We start from the raw sequence: 16,009 nt of genomic DNA, 5'->3' as shown, positions 1-16,009 counted from the left end.
TAAGTGCTTAATTCCAATTTAAATTAAAATCCCTGGACACATTTCTGCTGAAGTTAAGTGTTTTGCTGTTAATTTATTGTTCATGTTACTGTTAATTTCAGTGAGTTTCTTTCACTGGTCATTGTGACTTCAGAATGACTTTAAAGTATGGGTAGTTAGATAGCGTGTTCAGTTGTCAGTTTTTGCCTCTAGGTATTTAATCTGAACCTGTTGGTCCTCTCAGTTAGTTCTACTCTTATCCAAAATCCTGATTGTTTTAACCTTTCCATTTGAGCTCTGAGATGCCCAGATATTAGCCAACTGCCGAAGAAATGCAAAGAGGCCGCTATCCAGGGTCCTCACAGAGGAGGCTGGGAGATGCCTGGTTGAATTAAAAGAGCCCAGCCCTGCATTTCCTGGCTGGTGGCAGCTTAAGACTCATTCCCCTCTATGGAGAGGGGGGATCCTAGCTCCTTGCACCCATTACTCCTGACAAAGCCCCTTTGTCAGCTCACCACAGAGAGATGTGATCATGTGTGGATGGCAACAAAATTCTTGGTGTCTGAAAAGAGACAGGCCCTGTACTGGGGAAGCCTGTAGCTGTACACTCTTCTGCCTAGCTACCTGTTGATCCCTCTTGGATCTTCTAATATAAAGGGGAAAGAACACTGGTTGATCTCTATGTTGTCTAATGTCAAGGCCCATCTGTATATAGCCTGGTGTGAGGTGGCAGCTCACTCACCCAACTTCCAGGCCCTGAAGAATGCTAAGAGAAATGCACAAGACAGTCTCATAGCTGGACTTGCATGGCAGCCTTGAAATGTGCCATGAGCAGTGAAAAGTACTATGGGGAGCTGCCACCAGCCCTCTACCAGCAGGGATCAGAAAGAGGTGTATGGGCCATGGAACCAGTTTATTTTACTGAAGATCTAAATTGCTACTAGGTAGATGTAATCCTGTGTGTCATGTCTTGCTCTTTTAGAGACTTCTGCGTTACTTAGTTTGCCTGAGAGGGGCTAAACTTTCTTGATCCCCTTTCTGAACCTGTAGAACGCAGAAGCGTAGAAATTAAGGGTGAGCTGCAAAACTGAATTAAATACTCCTGGCATCAAGATTCATTTTCAGAGTTCTTCCAGGAAGAGGTCTGGTGACTGCTCCATGCTAGGAGCTAAGGATGTTGAGATCTAGCTTGAAAAACTAGATGTGATAGAGGGGACTGAAGCTTGTGAAAGTTCATGTTGTAAATTATTAGTTTTAAGATGCTCAGGGTACCTTAAAAGATACCAAGTGTTTCCTGTGCAGTCATACTATCAGAAAGGGAAGCCATCTCTCTTAACAAACTTGGAGGCTTCACCCCAGATAAGGAAGAACAGAGGAGAATATGTCCCTAAGCCCAGCCAAACTATTGAAGAACCTGAGTTGCTTATTGATCTCACATCTCCGGCACCAGCACCTAAGAGGGGAAATGATTGTGTAAATATACATGTGCATTTTCAGGACTCTAAAGAGCTTTGACCCCAAAATGGTCCCCCACTAATTTCTACTTTCCCAAAGACAAAAATGGATACCCTAGTACAAAAAGGATTGCATACAGTGGGCTTTGAGGGCACAGAAGAGGGCCTATTAGCATCTTTTGGTGGTTTGCCAGTAAAAGAACAGAATAATATGTTACATCGACTGCAAAGGTTGATTTTTGCCCTATATGATATTAAAATACAATGTAATCATAAACTGGATGAGCAACCCCGCCCAGCAGAGATGCCTCCAAACAGCCTATCCTTGGATGAGAAAACATCTTTGCCCCTAAGCCCTTTCAGTCACAAGTTTCTAGATGATGTAGCCGGGGACCTAGCTTTTAAGCGAAAAAATGATTGACTCAGAGTACTGTCTTGGAACATGACTGGGTAAGATGCTAGGATGATGTCAAATGATGTAAAATTTTTTGGAGTAAATATACTTTAAACAGTAACAACAAACTTTAGTGTTCAAAATGTATCTCAACAACAACACTAAATACCCTGCCCCCATGGTCCATAGAAACACCCAATTAATAGAACCCTAAATCATCCTTGATCCTTCTGTGGTCCAGCCTGTGGTCCTGACATTAAAAAGATTGCATCGTATGACTGGAGGCAGTGATTAGTGTCGTCTACTTTTAAAATGATGACAGCGTAAGTGATTCTGTCATTCCAGTCCAAGAACACTTCTTCTGGTCCCAGGGGCTGTCATTCCACTCTGGGGGCTGTCATTCCAGTCCCAGAATGCTTCTGCTAGTCCCATGGGCTGTCATTCCAGTCCCAGAACACTTGGGCTAGTCTCAGGGGCTGACATTTCAGTCCCAGAGTAATAAATCTGGGTCCAGAGACTTTAATGGTAAATCCATTCCACATTTTCTTTGCAATTCTTTTTGAGCTGTAATGTATTTCAATGGAGCCCATGGAAGTCAATTGGTAATCCTGGCTCCCATTATCTTCAATGGGCTGTGCAGCCTCTCCCATTGATTCTAACGGGCAGTCCTGCCACTCGTTACAAAACACCTACTAACAGAATCCTGCAAAGGTTATTTATCAGGTGTGATGGTGAAATGGGAAGGAATGGAAACCGCTCCCTTTTGGGGGGATGCTTCTGACTCTGGGGAAAACTCAATTCTGTTTTAAAGATCGGATAACTGAAGTCCATGCAGATAAAAATGAAAATTCATAACTGTGATAGTCCTCAATATTTTAACAGTGGAATCCTAAACAGAGTTAAACTCTTGTACCTCCCTTGAAGTCAGAGGGGTTAGATGAGTGTAACTGGGATTAGGATCGCATGGTTAAACTGGAAATAGACATCAGACCAAAGTCGGGCTGACTTGACTTGAAATCAGCACCCGGACCTTTTGTGCCCTCTGCCAGAGCGCTCATATTTTTGCGATGCGCCCCTCCGCCCGACACTTTTATTGCAGGACGACTGAAGTTACTCGGTGTTTACTGGATTAAGGAAAACTAAAAATGCCAGGCCGTTATCTGCTACTGCTTCTTTCGTAGAGGGGTTCTCTCCACGTACACATCTACCTTTCCCCCCTTTCAATCTATACTAACAAGTACAAGATAATGAATAAAAGACCCGGAACAACGCCTTGGGGGAGCTTCGAGTCTTCAACTGCAATAACAAAGCTGGATGGACTGAATCTGCAGGTGTCTTTTAGCGTTCCCCGCCAACTTACGACAATTATACATCTTCTCCCCCACCCCTTCACTGTCAGGGAGAGCAGATAAAGAATACCCTACTAGTGGCAGCAAAGGGGGGGGGGAGAATAAGCATTACACAGAATTCCTGCGTAGAAAGGGAGCAGCCAGTCTACCTCTATGTATCCTAGGGCAAGAGTCCAGTAGCACCTTAAAGACCAACAAAGACTTTAATACAATTCACAGTGGGTAGCCGTATTAGTCTGTCTGCAGTAGTAAAAAAGAGCAAGAGTCCAGTAGCACCTTAAAGACTAACAAAAATATTTTCTGGCAGGGTATGAGCTTTCGTGAGCCACAGCTCCCTTCTTCAGATACCTGAAAGCTCACACCCTGCCCAAAAATATTTTTGTTAGTCTTTAAGGTGCTACTGCACTCTTGCTCTTTTCTACTAAAGACTTTAAGATGCTACTGGACTCTTTAAAACTTTCAGGTGCTGCTGGACTCTTGCCCTTTTCTACTACTGCAGACAGACTTAACACGGCTACCCACTGTGAATTATCTTAAAGTCTTTGTTAGTCTGTGTTACTTTTCTGTATCCTGTACTGCTTTTCCGCCTCAGCCGCCCCGCACGTGGTTTCGATTCGGAACCGGAAGTGCCAGGAGAGCCGCAGCCTATGCCCTCTTGGGGGACGGTGTGTGATGTCATCGCTCGGCTCCAACCAATGGCAGGCTCCGGCGGGGCATTCGAACCGGGAATTAGAGGCGCCGCCGAAGCGACCGGCTGTTAGTGGCTTGCTGGAGGGCAGGTAAGTTGGCAGGTGGGGAAAAGGGCGCGCGCATCCTTCTCTTGGCTCACCTGGTCAGAAATTCCGCCGTCTTTTACTTCCGGAAAGGATTCTTCGGTGTGGGAGGGATAATTTTAAGAGTGTTCCATAGTGAGGGTTTCTTCCCCCCCCCTGCATTGACCGTCGTTGGAGCTTCCTTGAGAGGGGAAGGTTGGTGCTGCGTGTCTGAAAATGAGCGCTGCTAGACTCGCCTGAATGTTTTTTATTTTATGCTGTTTCTTCCCCCGCACCGTGTGGAGACACTAATAAGATTCAGCCTCAAGGCAGCTGAAGCATTTATTTCCCCCTCCCTCTTACTCCCTTGCTAAATGCCTAATACGGACATATTATCTAAGCGTTAATTCCTTGTAGCAATTTCTCCAACCAAGGCACTCGTCGTGGCTTACAGGCCCAAAACAAAACACATTTTTAAAGGACCAGCATAAAATATTAAAATATGATCTGCTGAAAGCTTCCATGTACAATCCTAAATATCAGATGTTGGAGATATTTGTGAGTTTCCAGGTGTCTGGCTGGCTTTTATTGAACACAGTATGCTGGTCTAAAGGATTTAGGTCTGTCCTAGCAACTCTTTTATGTTGTAATTGTAAGCCCTGTGTTAGTGTTACTCTGGAATAACTGTTATCCCTTGTTCTCTGCTCAGCATCTTTAACAGACTAGAATACTCACTTTATCCATAAACATGTATTGAAATGGCAGTGAAAAAAATCACCCTATCTGCTTTCCCCGTGCAAGCACAAAAGGTCTTGAGTAACAAGTCCATATTAGTTGATGATGCGTAGGCATCCTGTGAGCACCGTTCCTGAAAAGCTCTGAATGGAGGAGAAATGACTGTGCTAGTAGCACCCATAATTTTCATTACTTGGATTATTCCTGTGCCTCAAAACTTTGTGTGGTGCCTTCCTAGTGATGCTGCAATATGCTGACTTTTAGGAACCGATCAAAGTTTTATAGAAAGCATTTGTAGGTTGTTTAGTTGAGCCCCATTGCAGTTAGGCAAAATGTATTTTCATTTGACAGTAGGGTAACTTGGGGAGGTGGTGGGGGGACAGACTTGTACAATGGGTGGGCAACAGGCTGAGTGCTTGGTTGTCGCACAACACTCCCAGTAGTATGAACAGTACATGTCAGGGTCCTGATAAGATTCTCTTGGTCTGTTAAAAAGGTCTGTCAAAGAAAAATATGGTCTCCTGAGATGTGTTGAAATATGGTAAAATAATTATGTGTGACAGGGCAATCATAATTTAGAGATGTCTGACCTAGCAAGCCCTGATTCATCTCTTCTCTCCTTTTAGCCCGTGAGCAAGGATGTACCTTGTCCAAACCTTGGCACGAAGTAGGGAACCTGATTCCAATGCAAAATTAGAACTGAGCCTCTCCTTGTTCACTTTGCACTGGCCTCCACCCACCCCCCGCCCCAAGTACTTAAGCTGTAGATGGGGAGGGCATCTGTGGATAGGGAAGGGCACTAACTAATTGTAAGGGCTGAATGGGGCTAGAGAGATTTTGATAATGGTATGTTGGAAGCTGTTCCTTGAAGGTAGGCAGATCTTTACTCTCAGATCCTGGAATGCTTCTCCCTCTAGCAATGGCACTAACTATCAAATTATGGTTTAAATTATCACAAGAAAATAATAGATTTTAAATAATTGATATGCATCAAACCTTCATATTTTAAGCTTAATTCAGAATTTCTGATTATACTGCCCGCAACATTTTGCAGTACGCAGTTATTTGTTTAGAGGAAGGGAGTGCAATTGTAAAGTTAGTGGAGTTCAGAACTTGTGGAAATACGTTAATAAGATCACTTACTTGACAAGGAGGATCATCTTCCAGTACAGATTTTGGAATGTGGGAGTGTAGGCAAAGTCCTCAGAATATTCCACCAGAAGTAAGGTTGCTAGTCACTGGACAAACAGCATTTCTCATTAAGTAGAAAGTAAACACTTTGGTCCTGTATATTCATAATTTGTTGCAACAATAAATACAGCACATTAACAATTGTATCCTTATGTTTTAATTCAGAAGTCTTCCCCCCGCCCCATTTGTTCCATTTCCATTAAGAAGGAAGTTTTAATTTTGTCTAGCAGTGAGTCATGAACTGAGATTTAAGAAGTATAGAATGTAGTATTGTTCAGTTCAGATTTCCTTTTATACAGTTATTTTTAAAATGCCACAGTATAACTATTTCTTTAAAGAACTCAAAATCTGATTTAAACTCAAACAATTAACAAAATCTGTCAGGATGGCATTACTAAATGTAGACCACCAAAGTGATTAATAGTTTTATATATATTAGAAACTTAATTTTTTTTACAGATCCCATGGTGATATATTATAAAGAAAATAAGTCAAGTGTATTCCCCTGGAAAAGCTTACAGAAGATAGTGTCAGTCCTACAATTGCAGCTTGTTGGCAATGCCTATCTATACTGTGCCTAAAAGATGCCATACTGATACTCTTGGTGTTTCCTTACAAAATTATACCCCAGAGAATACCATTGCTAAAAGCAACAGGTTTGGGCCACAGGTTACATCACAAGCAACAGAAAAGGAGCGAGGTATACCACTACCACAGTCCTGGAGAAAAACGGAAGGAATAAACAGAACATACGTGATTTCTGCCTGCAAGAAACTGGGTGATGCTTCAGTGGCATGTATGAATGAAGGTAAGCTGAGCCTCCAGAGAAGAACAGTGACAAGCAAAGGACAATTGTATCAGAATACTACACAGGACAGTGAAACTACACAAACCCAAAGGCATCCAACACTACAGCAGCGTCTGAGGATTGGATCAAACGAGAAGGGTAAAATAGACAACACTCTTGAAAGTAGAACAGAAAATGAAAGATCTCTCACACAGAAGAGCAATGAAACTTTATTTCCACCAAAATGTAACAGCAAGGACACTCCACTTGTTAAAAATGGCCTTCACTCACTTGAAGGTCGCACAGATATAAAGAGAAGTTTGGAGCAGAAAAATAATTTCCTTTTTAATCACAGTGGTTCCAGTGGTACTGATAACTATGCTTCTTTGAAACAAAGGACAGTCAGTACTAATTCACAAAAGGAGGTTCTTAGTTCAGTGCCCTTAACAGCTGCAAAACCTGAAAACAGGACATTAAAAGCAGCTGAAAATGTTAATTTCAGTAAGCAAAATGAGACTGGCAGTGAGCAAAACAGATCTATTAAAAATGGAAGTTTGGAAAGACAGAAGACACCAAGGAAAGCTATAGCAGAAGGAATTAAATTTACAGGAAAATGTGGACCTCTTCAGGATGCCAGAAGTCCTGCTATCTCCACCATAAGGAACAAGACAACGTGTCTTCAAATAATCTCGCAGAAGAAACCCAATATTTCTAATCCTCTCTCTCTCACTAATAAAAATGGAAGGGGGCGAGAAAACAGCATGGACACTGAAACAGCTTTGCTGAAAGGAGATGCTCCAATTCAGAATGCATGCGCCAAAGATGACCCTTTCAAAGTTGAAAACAGTAAAGTGACTGTTGCAGTGAGAGTGCGTCCCTTCAGCATCAGGTCTGTCATTTTGTTACCATGTTTTATCTCAGATTTCAGCATGCCTCTCTGAAATTATGTAGGTTTTTATATATATTTTTGCCAAGAGGTTCTGTGGCACAATATTCTATTCTAGTGGTACTAACAGTTGGCATCTGTTCATGAGCCATCTTCTAGTATTTCATTAGGCATCAGCTCTGTACAAGGCTGGGGGGAAATGAGACAGTAAAAGCTTTGTTAACCCATGGGGTATCCCATGGGGAAATGGGGGTTGCTGGTTAACCAAATATGCTTTTACATGGTGGAGAGAGCAGTTATGTCAAATGGGCAGCCTGCTCCTCTGCCCCCTTGGCACTGCTGCCCTCTCACTGCTGCTGAGTTGGGTCAGCGATGGATGTGTGACAGCCAGGCCGAGTGGCCTCTTCTGCCCAGAGGGCAACTCATGCTTGGGCAGAGGGGGAGTGTGTGCCCAGGAGAGGCACCTTTGTGCCAGGCATGCCGGTTAACTGAGTTCTGTAGACAACTGAGTGGCAGTGAACAAAACTTTTCCTGTACTACATGTTTCCAACGCTACTGTAAGAGTTAGGATTTCATATTTGTAGTTAGTTCAATCATACAATGCCTTGAAAGTTCAATCATACAATGCCTTGAAAGATGTATGTTTAACAGAAATATAAGAAGTGTGTTTCTTTTGCTTTGTTACTATAATCCTAGAGAGTGTATCAAGTTCCTCTGTTTTCCAATTATTTATAGTAGAACTCTAAACAATTTTATTCTAGTATACTGTTACAGACAATTCACCAAGTTAATAAATAAAATAGTAATATCTAATAGCGGAAATTTCAGCGCTCTTAGTCAGTCTGTCTTGATTCTTGATTTTTCTGTACTGTAATTTTATATACACTTTCAAAGATATTATTTAGGACCAGTTGAGGACAGGAACTCATTGTTGGGGAATGTGTTCAGTTTTTCAATAAATTATTTTATTTTGTGTCTTATTCAGAGACAAAAATGAAGAAATGTTGCAGGTGGTATCTATGGCTGGCCAAGAGACTGTTGTTCACCACCCAGACACAAGACAAGTATACAGTTTCATGTTTGACTTTTCATTCTGGTCTTTTGATAAGCAACATAGTAACTTTGCAAGTCAGACGATGGTCTATCAGTCGGTGGCTGGGCCTCTCCTGGAAACAGCCTTTGAAGGATACAACACCTGCCTCTTTGCATATGGACAGACTGGTTCTGGAAAGTCGTATACGTAAGTCAGTTTGGCGATGTTGCATGCTTTTCATGTGTTTGCTTCTGACATTCTTATTGAAATGCTATGCTTACTTGAAGGAAACCAGAGTAACAGTATGGAGAAAATTCTCCTCAAATTTGTATCTGAATAAAATTTTATTGACTGTATGGAGATGTTTTGAGGACTCTGCTACCTATGTTGTCTAGTCTTGTGAGAACTTATGTAGCATTAAGGCTATGAAACTGAATTCGGAGCTCAAATCTAACGCATGCCATGCTGTGTGGCTGCCAAGCATTATTATTAAGTACTCCAATAGTGCCTGTTAACCCCATAGTGTGGATTTAGATGAACAGAAGTTGGGACTTTGCCTCTGGGAGGTGACAGTCTGCAACTTCCAGCCATACTGATAAGTATGTCCACTTTGCTACAAGTGTGTGAAGTGGGTTTTAACCATGCAGACGGAGGCAACTGCTTGCTTCCTTGTTTAGTTACTGGTGCTATACTGTAAGGTTATGTTTTATGTGGCTTCTGTTGCTTTCAGTTGCCTGTATTCCCAGCATCCTACCTATGTGTCTGTGCGTGTGTGTGTTTGCCAATAAATCACAGCTGATTTATGATGACTCCTTAGGGCAGGGGTGTCAAACATGCGGCCTGCGGGCCGGAGGGCTTTTATCCGGCCTGCGGAGCCGAGGAACCTAGTCCTGCTTTCCCCCCTCCCCCAGCCTTTTCTGGGCTTCCTGGGGCCCGTGCCTGGCTGGGGAGGGAGTGGGGAAGGCTTCTGCCCGGTCACGCCGAGTCCTTCCCGTGGTCGCGCTGGGCCGCTGGCGCGTCCGGGTGTGTGTGGGGAAGGCTTTTCTCTATTCCTCTTTTTCTGTCCCTCTCTCTCCCCTTTTCTTTCTTTCGTTGGTTCTGTCTCCCTCCTTTTCTTTCTCTCTCTCTCTCTCTCCCTCCCCCTCCCTTCCTTTCCCTTCCTTCCTTCCTCCCTCCCTCCCTCCTTTATTTATTTATTTATGTGCGCATGGCTCGGCCCGACCAAGTGATATTTATGTCATATCTGGCCCTCCTAACAAATGAGTTCGACACCCCTGCCTTAGGGTTTACTTTTTTAAAAATAAAGTTTTATTTTTAAACACAAAAACATACAAACATTGTTTTCAAGGCAAGAGACGTTCAGAGGTGGACTTTCCATTGCCTGCCTCTGGTGTTACTTGGAGGTTTCCCATCCAGATACTTGCCATGGTAAAGGCTGAGAGTGTGTGACCAGCCTACGGTCACCCAGCAAGTTTCCATGGCAGCGTGGGGATTCCAACCTGGGTTTCCCAGATCCTAGTCAGACACCTTAACCACTACACCACACTGGCTCCTTACTTATAAAGTTACTGTAAATAACTGGTTGCACATTCAAAGAATAATTTACTATGGGTCTGTCTTGGACATATACTCAAATTTGATGTTTGATAACAAATGTGTAAGATGCTTCTATTGTTTACAGCAGTTACAGGTTTGCATCAGAGATGCAGAAAGTAGTTAAATGTTCCCAACAGACCTAATGGATCTGTCTATTTAATTTTTAATTCAGTATTCTATTAAATATTACAGCTTTCTATGGGAAAGTTCTGTAGGTATAGCTAAAGACTGTTGTTCAAATCCCCCCCCCCCGTTAGAAAAGCCAGGTGGGGAGACAGTGACTGGTCCAAGGTCCCATTGCCTTCTTGGAAGAATGGGAAGATCTGAACTCAGATTTCTGTAGTTCTAGTTGAACATTAACTATTAGACCACACTGGCTCATTTAACCTGCCCAGAATTCCTAGAATGCACATGACATCAAAATCTGATATGTTTATACACGATTTTCATGCTATAATCTAGCATTAAAGTTTGTATAATCAGACTCCCCTTGACGTCTAATTCTGCTTGGCTTTCCCTAGTGGAAATCTGAAATAATTAATCCCAAATTCCCCTGAAACTGTGGGAAGAATAAATTGAACTATTCTGATGCCAGGTCTGGAATTGCCACTAGGGGAAAATGCTTTGTGGGCCCAGGCTGATCAGGGGATCCTGAGTCCGGCTCCACCACAGGGGACACCCACCCCCGCCCTCAACATCCCAAGTAACCCAGAAACCCAGACCGATATGAGTGCGAGGTTAAGCAGTACATAGATTACAAACACAACATGGATGGGTTGAAACAGGCCACAACTTTATTAGTTACAGCGTTAGGCATTGGCAAGCATGGAGGCAGAATCCTGACATCAGGTGACCCGATGCCAGCTGATGTATCCTTCCCCCAGCCCCTTGCTGGGCACAGCCGGAGCTGGCAGTATCCAGGACCCATTTGGACGGCAGCCACTGTGTGGCCCCCTGCCATTTGGGAGGAGGCCAACCCTACAGCCCTCGACTAGGCATGTCCAAATCCAGGCCTCCCCAAAATCCCTTATTGGGGTCTCCAGCCTAAGAAAAGGGGGCACGCAGGCTGACTTTTCCCCAAACAGGATCCAGCCCCATGCTAAAACCCCCAACCTTAAAGTTGTGACGAGATTATAAGACAATGTACAAAGGTGTGTGTGTGTGTAAAGTGCCGTCAAGTCGCAGCCGAATTCTGAAATTCCAGGGAAATTGTCATCACAATCGCTCAGTCTGGTTATCCTCCTTGGGAGATGACAAGTCAATCAATGGTTCCATTTAAATAAAAGTGGTATTTAAATATTTCTTAAGCTTAGTTAGCCTTTAAGTGGTACCCTCACAATTTTAATCAGGGAGCTGACGAGAACAATAATCCAATTGGCCATATGCTGTAGCATGAGAGGGTCTGCTACGACTACTCAAAGGTTTTTGTCCATTCAGAATCTTGTTCGCTGAGGAGATAGTTGTATCCAGTGTATCCATCATTTGAACAGATGGTATTATATGTTCATGTTTGGCAGCAGATGTTTTAGCAGGAGCCCTTGACCGAGAAATCCTCTGGGTAGCCAATTTATTGACCCGAATCAAAGGTCAGGCACCTGAATATCTAAAAGTCCTTATAGGTAAGATTTAGTAGGTAGAGAGAAAAGAGTTCATTTTAAACAGCATAGTGGAATTGCAGCATGTTTAAATGTCAATAACACTTGATAGCTTGGAAGCCAGTAAACAATATATAGGTAGATAGAATGGGGGCAAATGCACAGTAATTTACCTAAAGAAAAGATAATAGCTTTTCAAGACTCCTATTGCCCTTGATTTATTCTTATATGGGTGACTTGCAGCATTACTTGGTTAACTTGTAAAGTTCATGTATTTTCCTTTCCTTTTGATTTAGTTAGGTGTGTTTGTTACCAGCTTTATGTTGCAATTGTTACATTGTCAGTATTCCTCTCATAAATTATTGACTGCCTCCTTACATTCCGAGAAAAGATGTCAAAAGAATCTTTAAGGGAGTCTAATTGTTTAATAATTTTTGTCAGCTCGAAATTTGAGATTACTGTTTGAGCTGTTACCTTACATTGGTCTCCCAGGAAGCCTAAAAGATTATCTTGCATTTTTTGTTAATTGGAATCTTTTTGGTTGTCTGCTAAAGGGTCAGAAAGAGAATTTACATTCTCAATCTTGGGCAGCTCTTCAAAGTTTATATCCTGAGCAAAAGATATATTCTTAAGGAACTCTCAGTCAGCCAATGGTTATAATGTGGGAGATTCCCCCAGGGAGGCAAACCTTTTAACTGTAGATATAGGAGAAACTTTCCTTTGTTTACTTACATTTCGACTTCTCTTAGGATTATACAGCTCATAAATCTTTGGCTGCTGCCGTTCAAATCTGATGCCTACTACATAGTAATGCTAAGTTAGAGATACATGAAAGGTTGTTCTGCAGAATTTAAAATTGAGTCTACAAATATATACAGTATATTTTTCTCTCTGTATGTAATTACAGCATGATGGGGTTTGATGATGATGAACGAGGAATTATACCAAGATTTTGTGAAGATCTCTTTACTCGGATAGCAAATATGGAATCACAGCAGGTATTTCTTCAGTATGTTGATTTGAACTACCTCTTTCCCCCCCTCTGGCAAGAAGAAAACTCTTGAGGTGCACTGGAGTTGTTATAATTCAAATACCGTATATACCTGTGTATAAGCCGACCCGCGTATAAGCCGAGGTGCCTAATTTCTCCCCAAAAATGGGGAAAAATTAGGCACCCGCGTATAAGCTGAGGGTCGGCTTATAACCCCTCCCCCCCGCAGGCTTACCTAACCGGGCTCCTGGCGGCGGGAAGCGGCGCGGGCCCGGCGGGGACGGCGGTGCAGCCTCCCTACGGCCGAAGGAGGCTTCTGGAGGCTGCTCCCGGCTGGGGGAAAGCGGCAGGGGTAGTAAGTTCCCCCCCTCCTCCCTCCCCCCTCTACCGTATTGACCCGTGTATAAGCCGAGTTCGCTTTTTCAGCCCTTTTTTTGGGCTGAAAAACCCGGCTTATACGCGAGTATATACGGTACCTGTAGGATTTGTTTCCGAACTGTTCTCAATACTGCAAGCTTTTGATCATTTCTGTTTTGAGCTGGTTCAGGTGTTAAAGTTTATAGAAATAGATTATTGTTGGTTATAAGTCCAGGTCTTGGCATCATGTGATTCTCTCCTGCTGTGCACAAAATGAAACACAATCTGGGTGTACCCATGAAGCACTCGATTCCTTCAGTTCTTTCTGTTTCAAAAAAATTGATGGGGAAAAGTGGAAACTGGATGAAGTATATGGATGTATGTACATTCATAGTGCATTACTGGACCCTGACAGTGGTATGTGGAGAGCCAGGACCACATCTTACCACATGTAGACTGTGCCTGAATGTGCACTGGCTCATAGATTTGATCACATTTACATAATTGGCTTGGATGAGATATTGTGAATATGAATTATAAAGGTAAAGGTCCCCTGTGCAAGCACCGGATCATTCCTGACCCATGGGGTGACGTGACATCCCGACGTTTCCAAGGCAGACTTTGTTTGCGGGGTGGTTTGCCAGTGCCTTCCCCAGTCATCTTCCCTTTACCCCCAGCAAGCTGGGTACTCATTTCACCGACCTCGGAAGGATGGAAGGCTGAGTCAACCTTGAGCCGGCTACCTGAAACCAACTTCCGTTGGGATCGAACTCAGGTCGTGAGCAGAGCTTTTGACTGCAGTACTGCAGTTTAACACTCTGCGCCATGGGGCTCAGAATTAGGACTGGGGACTGGGGGAAATGGAAGAGTACCTTTTAATCTGATCTAGATGACATTGTTAACATAAAGAAGTGTAATCAATTATATTAATAGCATATTGTGATTGAAACTTAATTGAGATATAAGAATAATTAAGATCAGACCATATCACGATGGGATAGAATACTTTATTAGGAGGCGGACGGAGGTGACGGGGAAGTCAATAAATTTCCTTTATTTTTTATTTTTATTTAGCACTTAAAAAACTATAACAACATTACTTATGATTTAGTTTTTTATATTACATGGAAAATTTATGTTATAAAAACCAATAAAATCTTTAAAAAAACATTTACATAATTGTCACATATTTATTTTTATTATTTTTTTTATATTTTCTTATTTTTTATTTATCCAATAACAACAACAAAAAACATACAACAATCTTCACAATTTAAAATACAATATATATGTGTAAACTTAAAAATTTAACAAAATTTCTATATTACAGCTTATTCTAATATCCTCATTTATACTGTGTGTGTGTAAAGTGCTGTCAAGTCGCAGCCGACTTATGGCGACCCCTTTTGGGGTTTTCATGGCAAGAGACTAACAGAGGTGGTTTGCCAGTGCCTTCCTCTGCACAGCAACCCTGGTATTCCTTGGTGGTCTCCCATCCAAATACTAACCAGGGCTGACCCTGCTTAGCTTCTGAGATCTGACGAGATCAGGCTAGCCTGGGCCATCCAGGTCAGGGCTCATTTATACTACCACACCAAATACACAGTTTAGTCCTCTGTAAAAAAGCTAGACTATCATTGCTGCACATTGTCCTTTCTCACCCTTGATTATAAGATTTTCCATTTTATTTACAGCTCGTAACCATAGCTCATCTAGACTCATTGCATCACCATTTTTCTGATATGTTGTTAACTTAACTAATACATATATTTCTTTAACTTTAACCATCCATTCCTCTATCTTTGGAGTCTTTTTTGTTTCCAGTGTCTGGCAAAAGTCATTCTAGCAGCAGTTATCATGTGTAACCCCATACATCGTTTATCTTTAGTTAGGTTAGGGACTAAATTTAACAAGAGTATCTCAGGTTTACATGAGATGTCAATCTCCATTCCAACAGATAGGTATTTCACTATTTCAGTCCAGAATGTTATAGCTCTCTCACACTTCCACCACATATGTATAAAGTCTGCTTGTTTTTTATCGCAGTACCAACAACTATCCTTCACTGATTTGTAGATTTTACTTATTCTAATTGGAGTTAAATACCACATATATATACCATCTTAATTAGATTTTCTCTTATTTGCAAGCTGACGGAGAAATCTAAATCCCTTTGAAAAAATATATTCCCATTCTTGATCACTCAGTGGTTTATCTAAGTAAATGTTTGTCCCTATAGCCCAATGTTAAATTTAAATTAAGTAAAAGGTAAAGGTCCCCTGTGCAAGCACCAGGTCAATCCTGACCCATGGGGTGACGTCACATCCCGATGTTTCCAAGGCAGACTTTGTTTGCGGGGTGGTTTGCCAATGCCTTCCCCAGTCATCTTCCCTTTACCTCCTTCAAGCTGGGTGCTCATTTCACCAACCTCGGAAGGATGGAAGGCTGACTCAACCTTGAGCCAGCTACCTGAAACCCACTTCCGTGAGGATCGAACTCAGGTCGTGAGCAGAGCTTTTGACTGCAGTACTGCAGCTTAACACTCTGCGCCCTTTTAATAAAATTGCATATATTTTTGAAGTTGAAAATTTACCTTGAAGCATTAATTTCTCAAACTCTGATTTTTCTCTAATTTCAGTTAATTATTTTTCTTTTAAACTATTCCAATACTTTTTCATTTGTAAATATTCTATAAATGTAATATTAACTTCTTTTTTCTCCAAAAAAATTTCTAGAGGTTCTAAATTATTATTATTTTTAATCCAATAATGTTAATCATTGTGTTTATCTGACTTTATTCTACAAGGAAGTTGGAATTCTGGATTCTCGGCTAAGATGTTCCAAAGGAAGGAAGACAGTGGGGAAATACCTGGGGCTAGTTTCTCTCTTAATACATCCCATTGTTTTAGA

The 16,009-nt window shown here is 42.0% G+C and overlaps 1 protein-coding gene across 1 annotated transcript in view; it reads left to right on the top strand.

Annotated features, from left to right (window-relative positions):
- Positions 1 to 3,848: 3,848 nt before the first annotated feature.
- KIF14 (kinesin family member 14) overlaps positions 3,849 to 16,009 on the top strand; it is a 48,668-nt gene continuing 36,507 nt past the window's right edge. The window contains exons 1-4 of the mRNA XM_056844726.1: positions 3,849 to 3,955; positions 6,403 to 7,530; positions 8,513 to 8,767; positions 12,659 to 12,749. Of these exons, the coding sequence (XP_056700704.1) occupies positions 3,849 to 3,955; positions 6,403 to 7,530; positions 8,513 to 8,767; positions 12,659 to 12,749 (1,581 nt within the window). The remainder of the gene's footprint in view (positions 3,956 to 6,402; positions 7,531 to 8,512; positions 8,768 to 12,658; positions 12,750 to 16,009) is intronic.

This window comes from Euleptes europaea, chromosome 2 (assembly GCF_029931775.1).
Source record: "Euleptes europaea isolate rEulEur1 chromosome 2, rEulEur1.hap1, whole genome shotgun sequence".
NCBI classification, from domain to species: Eukaryota; Metazoa; Chordata; class Lepidosauria; order Squamata; family Sphaerodactylidae; genus Euleptes; species Euleptes europaea.
This window is presented reverse-complemented; position numbering and strand designations above follow the sequence as displayed.